Source organism: Schistocerca americana, chromosome 5 (assembly GCF_021461395.2).
Source record: "Schistocerca americana isolate TAMUIC-IGC-003095 chromosome 5, iqSchAmer2.1, whole genome shotgun sequence".
Taxonomy (NCBI): Eukaryota; Metazoa; Arthropoda; class Insecta; order Orthoptera; family Acrididae; genus Schistocerca; species Schistocerca americana.
Window position 1 is genome coordinate 188343034 of NC_060123.1, and position 17425 is coordinate 188360458.

Genomic DNA, 17425 nt, shown 5'->3' on the forward strand with positions numbered 1-17425 from the left:
ACAATGACTTTGGTCCTCAAACTAATTGATTATGTCACCATTCAAAGTTATTTATGATTCTGATTACCTGTATTTATCCCGAGTTCTGCATTATTGTATCTTGTTGGAACCTGAGTCGTGGGCAAACTCATGCTTACCTCTGTTTTGGGTAGCCCTGGTCATCACGACTGTGTGTGTACTCAAGGGGAGAGTGCACCTATTGATTGGCACTAGATGCTTCCTATAGTTATTCTTTACATATGATTGAACTTATTGATATAGGATTATGAACTTTATTCATTTTGTTGTGTCAAAACATATTTGCTTGTGTGTACCTGGGTGGTTTGGATTCATGGGTTGGTCCCCACATCGTAAGCATAGGCCCTAGTATTTTTTTTCATTATTTTATCCTTTCATGAGTCAACATATCCTTGCATACTCTGGTTTATGCAGCTGATTGATTTTGTGCTATATTCCAACTCACGACTGGGTATATTCTTCTGGTCTGTAGCTGTCGTCGTGAGTTTTTTGAGTCAGCTCACTCATTGTTCACTTAGGCTCTGAATTGTTTTTCTTCTCTTTTGATGATTTTGAAGGTGTGACTTTATAGACATAAACTTGCAATTTGTAACTCTAGTAATTTACATTGGCTCTGCACTTATTTCTATAATTTAGTGTTGTAATGTTGTAGTTCGACTTTGCGTCATTTGTCTTGTGATCTTGTGACAGAATGTTCTACAGATCTGAAAATCTGAATGTCATGTCCTGATATATGTATAAATTATGAAGTGTGGAATAGATATTTTTCTTACGTTTTCTGTAACACGTTACGTATTAGATACTTCCAAACATGTGTATTCTACCTTTCGGCATAATTTTGTACACTGTTTGGGAAACCTTATAGTAGGTCACAAAGTATTGTAAACACATTGTTTCCAAATTTTGTGAGGGGGATACTGTAAAGGGACATCCTCCTCTAGCATTACTTTTCCTCAACAGAAGTAGTCAACACCAGAAATATTTTCCGAATTTTGGATATGTTAATGTTGTCTCGGCTGTTTTTCTAAAAACATTCATATGATTTTGTACACAATGTGTTGTATTTCAACCTAAAATTTATGAAAAGGAATTACTTTATTTTTGTTGTTGCAATCGATATGTACTAGCTCTGAATGTAGAGATAATTTTTTTTTAATTATAAAATATTTGGCATACTTAAAATTTCTATTATTAATTACATAATCTAGTACTGTTTATTATGTTTGTTCCTGGATTCATTTATTAAATAATAATCTGATAGAAATTCATTTGTCAAGAAAAACTGTAAACCCTTTGGAATATTGTTATTACCACAGAGTGAAGTAGTAATCAGCATGCCTCTGATGTGATCGGACATATTTTTGTAGTTTGGATGAACAATGTTATTTTGGTTTTGTTAAAATGAAAATTCAACACACAGTATACAGTAAAATGTGATGCAAATAAACATCGAAAAAACAAAAAGTCAGCACAGACATTCTTCAAATTTGTTTAGATCAATTGGACTATGAGAACTTAAAATGTGAAAATTTCAGCTCCAATAATCATTCCCCTAGACATGAAGAATGGGAGCCAACTATGACAGAAAAGATAAGTAAAAAGTTTATTGTCATTCTTACGCCTCCTGAATCTCATGCAAAGACTTCACCATCATAGACTGTAGCGACAACAAAGAAGGGAGGGGTAGATTACAATACAAATACATAAAAAGACCAAGTGTAAATTTTAATTGTCATAATGCAAGGCACAACCAGTAGCGGTGCCACTAAGAACAAAAGTTTACTGACCTAAATTCAGATAAATGACAAACATAGGAACAGTGCAATAAGCAGTGGAACACAATCTGAGAAGTAGTGCCAGCTGCACTGTCTTTATGTACAAGAGGACTCCAGCAGGTGGCGCGGAAGATGTGGCACCATGCATGCTAGTCTTGTGACCCACTGCAAATGGCCTCTGGTGGCTGGCTGGTGCAGCTGCCATTGATGGCCTGGTGCTGCAGTGCATATCCAGGTGTTGTGTGCGGGGTTATAGTATTAACAAACAGGGATGGTGCATGCAGAATAAAATCAGGATTGCAAGAGGTCACAATATTTTGAAACACACACACACACACAAATGGAGTCAGCACCTTCTAAGGCCGCTCCAGAACAAAACATTCTTTTTTTTGAAGAGAAATAATTTCTTTCACAAGCCTTTCAATAATCTTTTCAAATCGGAGCCAAGGAACTGAAAAGCAGTAACAGACATTTACAATTACCCCGCACCAAGTAAGGAAACAATATTTATGCATGTCTTGCATGTTTGTGATATATTTCACTGGTGAATGAATTTTATGTTGCAATTGACACATAACACCTAAATAAGTACATTCTGGTGCATTATACTCTACCTGAAAGCACAGTGTCTTAAGCATGATACAAATTGATTAAAAGGCTTAGTTTTATACAATGGGTAATATCTAATCTGATCCCATAATGTTTTAACTGTTTCACTAAGACTGTTGATAATATGAAGATCCAACATAAATGTGAATAAAGATACGTAAAGAACATTGTTATCACCTTAGTAAGCTCTGTAACCAATTGTCGCTGTTGCTTTTGCAGGACCTCTGCATCACTTGTGTCATCCACAAGAGACTGTGAAGCTAGCTCAGCTTCCAATTCTTGTTTTCGGGCAAGCAAATTAGTGTAATGCCATTGGATTTCCTCTTCAGTTTCCTTCAGTTCCTCTTCCTCTCTCTGCCTCTAGCAAATAAAAATCAGTAATCTTGCATCACCTTCAATATCACATAAGAGCGTGATTTGCTAGAAAGTGTATAAGATATTTACATGATGAAAATTATGAGCAATGTACACATAAAAAATATTATGAAGACAGAGATTGGAAAATTATTCTTCATGCTGAATTATATTCTATTTGCACACATTCTATTTGTCTAAAAAATGAATTACATCATTTTTAGTGTTTCCAATGTCTTTATGAACACACAAAATATTGCCTGTCTCAGCAGAGTATGCCTCCATTTACACATATATAAAATGTTCTACAATACAAAATATTCTATATTAAGCAAGTCCCAGAACCTTCCAGAAATCACAAATGTCAAATGATAAATAAGGACAAGAGGACGAAATTGAACTGATCTGGAAGTTACCAACCAGCAACTATAAATACTACACCATGGCAGACAAGAAAGATTACATGGAATTGCTTCCCCTCCCAACAAATCAGCAAATCCCTGTTTGGGAGATGACTATATCTTCATAGATCAGGACACAGTCAGTAGTTCTTGTATGGCAACACTGATGGATCCCGATGTTCTGTTCATGATGTTAGATCTTCATGGTCACTGCCAAGATCAACTGGAGTTGTTCTGTCAAAATATCGTGACTGTTGGGTAGGTCTTAATGTTCCTTGTATCAGAAGCCCCTACCATCAATCTGTGCCTCAGGGCTATGATAAGAGCATCATGTGAAAGACATGAACAGTGTCTCAGTGGTTATGTCTCCACAATATAGGACAACCGTACTTAGCTTTGTAGTTAATATATGTGTGTGAACACACGGGACACCAGTGGTACAACCAAACAGATGATTGTGAATTGTCAATGGTGAAGACATCAACATATGGAGGCAATGCGTGCCAGAAAGACTTTGATCTGATCAAAGTTAAGTTTGGTTTGGGGGGCACTCAACTGCGTCGTCATCAGCACCCATATAAAGTCACAATTTTTTCGTAGTCCAATTTCTTCACAATCCGATCTAGTCACTGTCATGAATGACGATGAGGATGAAATGATGAGGACAACACAAACACCCAGTCCTCGGGCAGAGAAAAATCTCCATCCCGGCCGGGAATTGAATCCGGGACCCTGTGATCCAGAGGCAGCAATGCTAGTCACTAGGCCACGAGCTGCAGACTCTGATAAAAGTGACAGCATATGTTGAGGGGGCAGTGCAGTAACATGAGGCAATAATTTATTTGCCAGAGTGAACTTCAATGAGTGTGGTCTGTGTAGAAGACGTCCGTGGCACAATGGGGGCTGTAGGTCGGCAGGAACACGGGGTACAAACCCATTTCAAGCCATTGTTGAAGTTGATTTAGACAGAGGTGCAATCACAGAGCCCAGCATTGTTGTGCAAATATCTTGTCATGAAGAGGCACAGAAGTTGTCAGTAGTAGTTGAGGGTGATTTTGGCAACTGAAAGTGGTTGAAAAGGCATTGTGTTGCATTCTGTTCCTCTAATGTGTTCTGGGTATGGCATTGTAGAGCACCATCCACTCATGGTAGTGTGTGGTAGTCTAAAGTATAACCAGGTGAATGTGGCCAGTGAGGTTGCTGTTTTTGTATGAAGGCCAGCAGCAAGTGGCGGTCGAGCTGTGTGCCAATGAGTCATGCATAAGAGTTGTGGTGACAGTGTGCTGTCTGCCGGATGGGCATGCACAATGATAACAGCATCGGAGTAGGCGAGTGGCGAGGAGGAGCATGGTGCAATGATGTGTGCAGGGCTGGTGACAGTGTGGGTACTGGGTATGCAGGGAATGGGTACGGACGGATGTCAGATGGGTGTAACTGGGGCTGTGCATGTGCTCCCATTCTCATTGTCACATTGTTTGTGTGTTAAGACTATGACCTGCTCATGCACCATGCTTAGGGTGGTAGATTTGACATTATTATGTTGTGGGAGGATTGTGTTCTTTGTATGGAGTGCATCTGATGTTGTACAGCAGTTGGTCTAGCATTGGTGGAGCACCAAGAGCTCATCAGCTGAGAAACACACTCCTTCGGTGTGTCAGTGGGTGTACGATTGTCCGCTTGTTGTTTGTCTTCAACAGTCGCTATACCAGTTAGTCTTCAACAGTCGCTGTACCAGTTAGCGGTGGGGGTGCAACGGCAAAAGGTCCTGGGATGCAGCAGCCCTTATCAAAGTGCATGAACACAGTATGTTGTACGACTGGGGACAAGGGGAAGTTGTGTAAAAAGTCCATCCCTATGTTCTTAACAGAAAATGTCCATGTGAGGCAGTGACACGGTGATTGTTGCAGGGTCTGGGTCATGCATCCATGCACTGCGATGAACGAACTGGCAGTGTCTTTCAGTTGCAATACTGCAGGTTCATCCTTTGTCAATGAGCCATTGAGTGGTAGGGGATGAATGTTGAAACTGATGTCCACTGAATGGTGGTGTATCTGAGACGATGAGGAAGATGGTGAGGTTGAAAGCCTGATTCTTGGAAGTGGGACCAGATGAGGTGGAAGCCCTATGGAATAACTGTCAGAGTCCAACTCAATGAGGTCACATTCATGGGCACAACAGAGGAGTGATGACCAGTAGCAGTCTTTGTCAGTAGATTGAGAGAAGATTCGCTGCCATGCAGAGTGTTGAGGAGACAATTGTAATCTTCTCAAATAGGTGAACTTGTTATGTCCACTATCAAGTAGGCATGAGATAGCTGACAGTTGCATACAGTGTTGGGGAACTGGATTTGTACAGATACAGTGGCATGTGGTGCATGGTTGCTTGGTGCGACACAGTGAGCTGGTCCTGCACAGGCATGAGCACAGTGTGCTTGGCTGTGTTCTGGGCTGAGTGAGAAAGCAGGGATTTGTTGATATCACACAACATCCGTCGTTCCACCAGCACAATGATGTCCGAAATGAAAGTGGTCAGGTGATGTCAGTCAGGCTTGACCACTGTGTGGAAGTAAGCATGTTCAAGCTGGTATTGCGGCCCTTGGCGGCCAGCACTGTTGTCCATGGTATGAAAGCACTGTCGGTGTTAAGTGAGATGTTCTTGATGTAACTATTTGTCTACTTGGGTGCTGATGCGATGATGTTGCTAATCACATTGGTATGTTTGTTCAGACTGCTGATGAGCATGATGTATTTTGCAGTGTTATTAGTGATGTCGAGTCGTGAGAATGCTGTACACTATCGCAAATCATTCAAAGGGCTGTTCCGAGCAAAATGATGGAAATTTGGGTAGAGCACTAAATCATGTAGAAGTGATCGTTGTGGTAGATCATGCAGGGTTTCTGTGGGAGAGATTGTCACAGTAACATGGGAGAATGTCCCTTGTCCATTCATAGCTAACACTTGGTTCAAGAATCATGAAAGAAGGTTGTATACATGGAAGAATCCTGGAGATATTAGAAGGTATCAGATAGATTATATAATGGTAAGACAGAGATTTAGGAACCAGGTTTTAAATTGTAAGACATTTCCAGGGGCAGATGTGGATTCTGACCACAATCTATTGGTTATGACCTGTAGATTAAAACTGAAGAAACTGCAAAAAGGTGGCAATTTAAGGAGATGGGACCTGGATAAACTGACTAAACCAGAGGTTGTACAGAGTTTCAGGGAGAGCATAAGGGAACAATTGACAGGAATGGGGGAAACAAATACAGTAGAAGAAGAATGGGTAGCTTTGAGGGATGAAGTAGTGAAGGCAGCAGAGGATCAAGTAGGTAAAAAGATGAGGGCTAGTAGAAATGCTTGGGTAACAGAAGAAATATTGAATTTAATTGATGAAAGGAGAAAATATAAAAATGCAGTAAATGAAGCAGGCAAAAAGGAATACAAACGTCTCAAAAATGAGATCGACAGGAAGTGCAAAATGGCTAAGCAGGGATGGCTAGAGGACAATTGTAAGGTGTAGAGGCTTATCTCACTAGGGGTAAGATAGATACTGTCTACAGGAAAATTAAAGAGACCTATGGAGAAAAGAGAACCACTTGTATGAATATCAAGAGCTCAGATGGAAACCCAGTTCTAAGCAAAGAAGGGAAAGCAGAAAGGTGGAAGGAGTATATAGAGGGTCTGTACAAGGGCGATGTACTTGAGAACAATATTATTGAAATGGAAGAGGATGTAGATGAAGATGAAATGGGAGATATAATACTGCGTGAAGAGTTTGACAGAGCACTGAAAGATCTGAGTCGAAACAAGGCCCCGGGCATAGACAACATTCCATTAGAACTACTGACAGCCTTGGGAGAGCCAGTCCTGACAAAACTCTACCATCTGGTGAGCAAGATGTATGAAACAGGCGAAATACCCTCAGACTTCAAGAAGAATATAATAATTCCAATCCTCAAGAAAGCAGGTGTTGACAGATGAGAAAATTACCAAACTATCAGTTTAATAAGTCACGGCTGCAAAATACTAACGCGAATTCTTTACATACGAATGGAAAAACTAGTAGAAGCCGACCTCGGGGAAGATCAGTTTGGATTCCGTAGAAATATCGGAACACATGAGGCAATACTGACCCTACGACTTATCTTAGAAGCTAGATTAAGGAAAGGCAAACCTACGTTTCTAGCATTTGTAGACTTAGAGAAAGCTTTTGACAATGTTGACTGAAATACGCTCTTTCAAATTCTGAAGGTGGCAGGGGTAAAATACAGGGAGCGAAAGGCTATTTTCAATTTGTACACAAACCAGATGGCAGTTATAAGAGTCAAGGGACATCAAATGGAAGCAGTGGTTGGGAAGGGAGTGAGACAGGGTTGTAGTCTGTCCCCGATGTTATTCAATCTGTAGATTGAGCAAGCAGTAAAGGAAACAAAAGAAAAATTTGGAGTAGGTATTATAATCCATGGAGAATAAAATAAAAACTTTGAGGTTCGCCGATGGCATTGTAATTCTGTCAGAGACAGCAAAGGACTTGGAAGAGTGGTTGAACGGAATGGATAGTGTCTTGAAAGGAGGATATAAGATGAACATCAACAAAAGCAAAACGAGGATAATGGAATGTAGTCGAATTAAATCGGGTGATGCTGAGGGAATTAGATTAGGAAATGAGACACTTAAAGTAGTAAAGGAATTTTGCTATTTGGGGAGCAAAATAACTGATGATGGTCGAAGTAGAGAGGATATAAAATGTAGACTGGTAATGGCAAGGAAAGCATTTCTGAAGAAGAGAAATTTATTAACATCAAGTCTAGATTTAAGTGTCAGGAAGTCGTTTCTGAAAGTATTTGTATGGAGTGTAGCCATGTATGGAAGTGAAACATGGACGATAAATAATTTAGACAAGAAGAGAATAGAAGCTTTCGAAATGTGGTGCTACAGAAGAATGCTGAAGATTAGATGGGTAGATCACACTACTAATGAGGAGGTATTGAACAGGATTAGGGAGAAGAGAAGTTTGTGGCACAACTTGACTAGAAGAAGGGATCGGTTGGTTGGACATGTGTTGAGGCACCAAGGGATCACCAATTTAGTATTGGAGGGCAGCGTGGAGGGTAAAAATCGTAGAGGGAGACCAAGAGATGAATACACTAAGCAGATTCAGAAGGATGTAGGTTGTGGTAGGTAGTGGGAGATGAAGAAGCTTGCACAGGATAGAGTAGCATGGAGAGCTACATCTAACCAGTCTCAGGACTGAAGACCACAACAACAACAACAACATCGCTAATCATTCAAAGGGCTGTTCCGAGCAAAATGATGGAAATTTGGGTAGAGCACTAAATCATGTATAAGTGATCGTTGTGGTAGATCATGCAGGGTTTCTGTGGGAGAGATTGTCACAGTAACAAGGGATAATGTCCCTTGTCCATTCATGGCATGGCTGATAGTGCAGGCGGACTGCAGCTGTGTGGGTGGCTGTGTCAACATTGGATCAGAAAATAAGTTGTGTGGCATGGAGGAGTCTTCATTCATGACAGTGACTGCAGGTACAGTTGGTTGAGAGACTGGTTCAGTGCATGTCATTAACAGAACAGAGATGGTGGCACAGTCACACTATGAGTCCACCATAGGGCACCACTGTTTGGCATTATTATTTACTGTCAATGCACTACACTGGCGAGTCTCACACTCACAGTGAATAAAAGGACTGACTCTTAAGCACAGTATGATTCAGTGTTTTACGCATAGGAAAACAATGGAAACTGTGACACGCAATGGCTGCACGTTGGATGCATTGCTGCTGCACAATATCTGTTTAAGGATGTATCTGCCATAATTTGCAGTTATTGTGGGTCACCAATGCAATGAGAGTACAGCATGGGTATGATATAATTGAGGTACAAGACAGTACTAAATGATAATACAGTATAACCTCGTTAGTGCAGACTCACTCAAAATGAACTCACACTTAACATGAAAATAATATTGGCCCCACCAGGAGTACATCAGTCCTTATTGGAAGTTTTATTGGTTAATACAATACAGAGGTTGTACCCGTGGTCTAGGGGTAGCGTCTTTGATTCATAATCAAAATGTATTCGGTCCCGGGTTCGATCCCCGCCACTGCCTAAATTTTGATAAATAATCAGCATTGGCGGCCGAAGACTTCCAGCATAAGAAGTCAGCCTCATTCTGCCAACGGCCTTGTCAAAGAGGGCGGAGGAACGGATAGAGGTTCAGGGCACTCTCTTGTCCTAGGGGTGGGAAATTGCCCTTAAAGGCGGAAGAATCAGCAATGATCAACGACATGAGGATGCAGAAGGCAATGGAAACCACTGCATTAAAGACATGTAACATGTATCCACAGGACATGTGGCCTGTATTTGATGAAGTGTCATGATGATCTCTCCATTGGCAAAAGATTCCGGAATAGTCCCCCATTCGGATCTCCGGGAGGGGAGTGCCAAGGGGGAGGTTACCATGAGAAAAAGATTGAATAATCAAAAAAAGGATAACGTTCTACGAGTCGGGGCGAGGAATGTCAGAAGCTTGAACGTGGTAGGGAAACTAGAAAATCTGAAAAGGGAAATGCAAAGGCTCAATCTAGATATAGTAGGGGTCAGTGAAGTGAAGTGGAAGGAAGACAAGGATTTCTTGTCAGATGAGTATCGGGTAATATCAACAGCAGCAGAAAATGGTATAACAGGTGTAGGATTCGTTATGAATAGGAAGGTAGGGCAGAGGGTGTGTTACTGTGAACAGTTCAGTGACCGGGTTGTTCTAATCAGAATCGACAGCAGACCAACACTGACAACGATAGTTCAGATATACATGCCGACGTCGGAAGCTGAAGATGAACAGATAGAGAAAGTGTATGAGCATATTGAAAGGGTAATGCAGTATGTAAAGGGGGACGAAAATCTAATAGTCATGGGCGACTGGAATGCAGTTGTAGGGGAAGGAGTAGAAGAAAAGGTTACAGAAGAATATGGGCTTGGGACAAGGAATGAAAGAGGAGAAAGACTAATTGAGTTCTGTAACAAGTTTCAGCTAGTAATAGCAAATACCCTGATCAAGAATCACAAGAGGAGGAGGTATACTTGGAAAAGGCCGGGAGATACGGGAAGATTTCAATTAGATTACATCATGGTCAGACAGAGATTCCGAAATCAGATACTGGATTGTAAAGTGTACCCAGGAGCAGATACAGACTCAGATCACAATATATAGTGATGAAGAGTAGGCTGAAGTTCAAGACATTAGTCAGGAAGAATCAATACGCAAAGAAGTGGGATACGGAAGTACTAAGGAATGACGAGATACGTTTGAAGTTCTCTAACACTATAGATACAGCAATAAGGAATAGCACAGTAGGCAGTACAGTTGAAGAGGAATGGACATCTCTAAAAAGGGCCATCACAGAAGTTGGGAAGAAAACATAGGTACAAAGAAGGTAGCTGCGAATACACCATGGGTAACAGAAGAAATACTTCAGTTGATTGATGAAAGGAGGAAGCACAAACATGTTCCGGGAAAATCAGGAATACAGAAATACAAGTCGCTGAGGAATGAAATAAATAGGAAGTGCAGGGAAGCTAAGACGAAATGGCTGCAGGAAAAATGTGAAGACATTGAAAAAGATATGATTGTCGGAAGGACAGACTCAGCATATAGGAAAGTAAAAACAACCTTTGGTGACATTAAAAGCAACGGTGGTAACATTAAGAGTGCAACGGGAATTCCACTGCTAAATGCAGAGGAGAGAGCAGATAGGTGGAAAGAATACATTGAAAGCCTCTATGAGGGTGAAGATTTGTCTGATGTGATAGAAGAAGAAACAGGAGTCGATTTAGAAGAGATAGGGGATCCAGTATTAGAATCGGAATTTAAAAGAGCTTTGGAGGACTTACGGCCAAATAAGGCAGAAGGCACAGATAACATTCCATCAGAATTTATAAAATCATTGGGGGAAGTGGTAACAAAACGACTATTCACGTTGGTGTGTAGAATATATGAGTCTGGCGATATACCATCTGACTTTCGGAAAAGCATCATCCACACAATTCCGAAGACGGCAAGAGCTGACAAGTGTGAGAATTATCGCACAATCAGCTTAACAGCTCATGCATCGAAGCTGCTTACAAGAATAATATACAGAAGAATGGAAAAGAAAATTGAGAATGCGCTAGGTAACGATCAGTTTGGCTTTAGGAAAAGTAAAGGGACAAGAGAGGCAATTCTGACATTACGGCTAATAATGGAAGCAAGGCTAAAGAAAAATCAAGACACTTTCATAGGATTTGTCGACCTGGAAAAAGCGTTCGACAATATAAATGGTGCAAGCTGTTCGAGATTCTGAAAAAAGTAGGGGTAAGCTATAGGGAGAGACGGGTCATATACAATATGTACAACAACCAAGAGGGAATAATAAGAGTGGACGATCAAGAACGAAGTGCTCGTATTAAGAAGGGTGTAAGACAAGGCTGCAGCCTTTCACCCCTACTCTTCAATCTGTACATTGAGGAAGCAATGATGGAAATAAAAGAAAGGTTCAGGAGTGGAATGAAAATACAAGGTGAAAGGATATCAATGATAGGATAGCAATGTCATCAGCGAATCGTGAGTGAAAGTGAAGAAGAATTAAATGATCTGCTGAATGGAATGAACAGTCTAATGAGTACACAGTATGGTTTGAGAGTAAATCGGAGAAAGACGAAGGTAATGAGAAGTAGTAGAAATGAGAACAGCGAGAAACTTAACATCAGGATTGATGGTCACGAAGTCAATGAAATTAAGGAATTCTGCTACCTAGGCAGTAAAATAACCAATGACGGACGGAGCAAGGAGGACATCAAAAGCAGACTCGCTATGGCAAAAAAGGCATTTCTGGCCAAGAGAAGTCTACTAATATCAAATACCGGCCTTAATTTGAGGAAGAAATTTCTGAGGATGTACGTCTGGAGCACAGCATTGTATGGTAATGAAACATGGACTGTGGGAAAACCGGAACAGAAGAGAATCGAAGCATTTGAGATGTGGTGCTATAGACGAATGTTGAAAATTAGGTGGACTGATAAGGTAAGGAATGAGGAGGTTCTACGCAGAATCAGAGAGGAAAGGAATATGTGGAAAACACTGATAAGGAGAAGGGACAGGGTGATAGGACATCTGCTAAGACATTAGGGAATGACTTCCATGGTACTAGAGGGAGCTGTAGAGGGCAAAAACTGTAGAGGAAGACAGAGATTGGAATACGTCAAGCAAATAATTGAGGACGTAGGTTGCAAGTGCTACTCTGAGATGAAGAGGTTATCACAGGAAAGGAATTCGTGGCGGGCCGCATCAAACCAGTCAGTAGACTGATGAAAAAAAAAAAAAAATTGGTTAAGGTGAAATACAAACTCTCAATCAGTACCTAGCATAATTAAATTTCATTGTAACACAAATTTTGATGTTACAGCATTTTTAAGTGTTAATTTTTTTATGAAACAATTGCAAGAAATTGTAACTACAAAGCTAACAACCCATTGTTGACTCATTTCTAATGTATTGTGGGTTGCAAGCCGTAATTATTACCTTAACAATCAGGGTGTCTGGTACATTCAAATAAACTCACTAACGTGTGCACTAACAATGAGAAACGTATTTGATGCCAGGTGTTCTTTTCGTGGTAGCCAAATCGAATCTGAAAACTGAATAAAGACCTACAAATAGCAGCACGTGAAACACGGCAATGGGGAAAAATATAGCTCTGAATGTACAGGTAAAGCTTAAGATTCCAGATGAAGTGGACTGTGGTATAAAGAAAATAGCAATTGCAGAGTGCTTTGGAATTCCCAAATCTATGGGAAAAAATAATTAATTCTGCTGCAACAGTTTCTGGAAACAAATGTAAATGACTTCATAGTGCTAAGTATGAAGACATTGAGACATAACTGCTTGAGTGGTTCAATTGTATGCATGCATCTAACATACCTTTAAGTGACCTTTTGAGTCAGTCATCAGTCTTCTGACTGGTTTGATGTGACCCACTACAAATTCCTCTCCTGTGACAACCTCTTCATCTCGGTGTAGCGCTTGCAACCTACATCCTCAATTATTTACTAGATTTATTCCAATCTCTGTCTTTCTCTACTGTTTTTGCCCTCTACAGCTCCCTCTAGTACCATGGAAGTCATTCCCTTGTCAGATGTCCTATCATCCTGCCCTTTCTCCTTGCAGAGTTTTCCACATATTCTGCGCAGAACCTTCTCATTCCTTACCTTATCAGTCCACCTAACTTTCAACATTCATCTGTAGCACCACAACCCAAATGCTTAGATTCTCTTCTGTTCTGGTTTTCCCTCACTCCGTGTTTCACTAACATAAAATGCTGTGCTCCAAATGTACATTCTCACAAATTTCTTCCTCAAATGAAGGCCTACGTTTGATACTAGTAGACTTCTCTTGGCCTGGAATGCTCTTTTTGCCAGTGTTAGTTTCCTTTTGATGTCCTCGTTGCTCCATCCATCATTGGTTATTTTGCTGACTAGGCAGTAGAACTCCTTAGCTTACTTCATGGCCATTAATCCTGATATTAAGTTTCTCACTGTTCTCATTTCTGCTACTTCAATTACTTTCATCTTTCTCTGATTCGTTCTCAATCCATACTATGTACTCATCAGACTGTTCATTCCATTCAGCAGATCACATAATTCTTCTTCACTTTCACTCAGTAGAGCAATGTCATCAGAAAATCATATCATTGATATCCTTTCACCTTGAACTTTAATTCCACTCCTGAACCATTCTTTCTTTTCCATCATTGCTTCTTTGCTGTAAAGATTGAACAGTAGGAGCAAAAGACTGTATCCCTGTCATACACCCTTTTCATTCAACCACTTTGTTCTTAGTTGTCCACTCTTATTATTCCCTCTTGACTCTTGTACATATTGTAGATTACCCATCTCTCCGTATAGCCCATCTCCATTTTTCTCAGAATTTCGAACATCTTGCATCATTTTACACTGTCTAACGCTTTTTCCAGGTCAACAAATCCTATGAATCTGTCTTGATTTTTCTTTAGTCTTGCTTCAAATTATCAACCACAACCTCAAAATTGCCTCTCTGGTGCCTTTAACTTTCCTAAAGCTAAACTGATCTTCATCGAACACAACCTCAATATCTTTTCCATTCTTTTGTATATTATTCTTGTCAGCAACTTGAATGCATGAGCTGTTAAGCTGATTGTACAACAATTCTCGCACTTGTCAGCTCTTGCAGTCTTCAGAATTGTGTAGATGATATTTTTCCAAAAGTCTGATAGTATGTCGTCAGACTCACACAATCTACACATCAATTGAATAGTCATATTGTTGCCACTTCTCCAATGATTTTAGAAACTCTGTTATCAATCTCTTCTGCCTTATTTGATCTTAAGTCCAATCCAACTCTTTTAAATTCTGATTCTAATACTGGATCCCCTATCTCTTCTAAATCAATTTTTGTTTCTTCTTCTATCATATCAGTCAAATCTTCCCCCTCATAGAGGCCTACAGTGTACTCTTTCCATCCATCTGCTCTCTCCTCTGCATTTAACTGTGGAATTCTCATTGCACTCTTAATGTCACCACCCCTGCTTTTAATTTCACCAAAGGTTGTTTTGACTTTCCTATATGCAGAATCAGTCCTTCTGACAATCTTTTCTGTTTTGATTTCTTCACATTTTTCATGCAGCCATTTCATCTTAGCTTCCCTGCACTTCCTATTTATTTAATTTCTCAGTGACCTGTATTTCTGTATTTCTTAATTTCCCTGAACATTTTGGTATGTCCTTCTTTCATCGATTAAATGAAGTACTTCTTCTGTTACCCATGGTTTCTTTGCAGTTACCTTCTTTGTACCTACATTTTTTCTTTCCAACTTCTGTGATTGCCTTTTTTAGAGATTTTCATTCCTCTTCAACTGTACTGCCTATTGAGCTAATCTCTATTGCTGTATCTATAGCCTTAGAGAACTTCAAAAATATCTTGACATTCCTTAATAGTTTTGTATCCCATTTCGTTGCATATTGATTCTTCATGGCTTATCTCTTAAACTTCAGCCTACTCTTCATCAATACTACATTGTGATCTGAGTCTATATCTGCTTCTAGGCACTCCTTACAATTCAGTATCTGATTTCAAAATCTCCGTCTGACCATGGTGCAATTTAACTGAAATCTTCCTGTATCATCCAGACTTTTCCACTCCTCCACTTGTGATTTTTGAACAGAGTATTCGCTGTTACTAGCTGAAATTTATTACAGAACTCTATTGTCTTTCTCCTCTCTCATTCCTTGACCCAAATCCATATTCTCCTGTAACTGCTTCTTCTACTCCTTCCCTACAACTGCATTCCAGTCCCCTAATGCTCCAAGATTCAGCTGAAAGCAAATGGGAGTGCCAAAAATATAGGCATCTAAAGACACCAGTTGTTGTTCTGGTTGATTGTATTATTTCCAAAATAGACATTCAGTTTCATCTGTATAAATTTGCTGTGAAGCAAATTTTCCAAATCACATCCTGGCGATAAAATATGATAAGTGTCATGGTAGAGCATGCAGCTAACAACATGTAACAGTTGCCCTAGTATGTAATGCAAACAGCAGTGAGAAGTTTTGTCCCTGGGTTATCAGTAAGTAAGAGAAACTGCATTGTTTTAAACACGTGAATATTGACACTTTACCTTGCATCTACTCTCACCATAAGAAATCTTGGATTGACGGCATATCACTTTGCAAGTGGCTTCTTCATTGCAACAGTCAAATGGTTGCTCAAAACAATCATGTCCTCCTTACACTGCACAGATGTACAGCCCATAATGTACAGGATGTGAACATGATCAAGATTAAAGTCAGTTTTTTCTGCCAAACACGGCAAGCTGCCTTCAGTCTTTGGACCAACTTATCATTTCTCTCATGAAGAGAGCTTATCACAAGCGACTTGTAAGAGCTGCACTTCGTGCAGCTTAAAAAAATATTGCAACCACAAACTGAAATCTGCTTGATGCAATAAAAGCATTCGCTGCAGCCTGGAGCCAGGTGACACAGCAACACCAAAAATGTCCATGAGTTAGACAATGCCACTTCACCTGACAAATGGACAGTTGTGCAAGACAGGGATTAGTTTTGAGGAATTCATTAGTACTGACAACAGTGTTGCTGTATGTGCTTCTGTGGAATCTGATGCACCAAAAGCTGTGTCTGAGGTGCAAGGTGGGTCATCTGAAGAAAGTGAGGAGGTTACAGATATCATTCGACATACCTGTCAAGAGATATTTACAGCCTTGGACAGTTTAGAGTGATGTGCTTCAACATTCGACTTCACTGCTAGGTTTCTGGGTGCTATAGTTACAGTTTGTTGTGATATTACAAGGTATTTTCATTCCTGTGAATGTCAGTGAATCATGTTTGAATTTTTTCTAAGAAAATGGTGTAATTTGTGAGTACTTGTATTTTTAGTCAGGTGATAGTGTTATAAGTCTACAATAATGTAACTGTATTACACGTTACTGTACTACTCTACATATGTGCACACTAAAATGTGTGTTTTTCACTTAACACGAATTTTTTTAACACAAACTCTAGATTTTTCAGTCCCTTCAGATTCATTTTAATAGGGTTATACTGTAAAGCTTTATTGGATGAATATTTACACAGTAAAAGATACACTTCCATTTTGCTTGGAAGCCTAGAACATACTTAAGTCTGTGGTCAAGTCACAGATATTCCACTTATCATACGTCAGCGATGTATATCACAGTGGATGTTCCCATATGCTTCTGTCACTGGCATTTCCTCCTATGGTGTCCATAGCATGACAGATTGGTACAGACCTGGACAATGCTACCTGCTTCTGATTCTTCACATCATCAATGATGCAATGTCAGTGTGTCATGGATTCTTGAGTACTGGTGTCCACAACTGAGCTGGAATTACAACTACTTCCATCCAATTGGGTCATAATTTCTTTTATACAATGTTTCATCTATTAACCTGATTCTGGACATGTAAGCAATCATTCTTACAGCACCATCCTGGTTTCATACTAGAACTGTGCATATCCTATAACCACTACCATCTGTGTCTAGTATTGTTTTGACCACTGATGACTACTAGAAAGAGAGGGACACTCAGTACAGAGCTCTGCAGGACCCCATTCTCTTGGATAAGGCGGGGGGGGGGGGTTACTGTGAGAAGCACCAACTTGAACTTGGATTGTACAGCGCAGCAGGAATTTCTGGATAAATA

General features: G+C 40.0%; 1 protein-coding gene across 4 annotated transcripts in view; it reads right to left on the bottom strand.

The window, feature by feature from the left end:
- LOC124615314 (TBC1 domain family member 31) overlaps nucleotides 1-17425 on the bottom strand; it is a 282280-nt gene that overhangs the window by 43669 nt on the left and 221186 nt on the right. For 3 of the 4 annotated variants that reach the window (XM_047143109.1, XM_047143107.1, XM_047143108.1), the window contains exon 17: nucleotides 2580-2762. In XM_047143109.1, coding sequence (XP_046999065.1) covers nucleotides 2580-2762 — 183 coding nt within the window. Of the gene's footprint in view, nucleotides 1-1728; nucleotides 2012-2579; nucleotides 2763-17425 lie in introns of those variants that run through there. The other variant, XM_047143110.1, reaches the window with a different exon arrangement.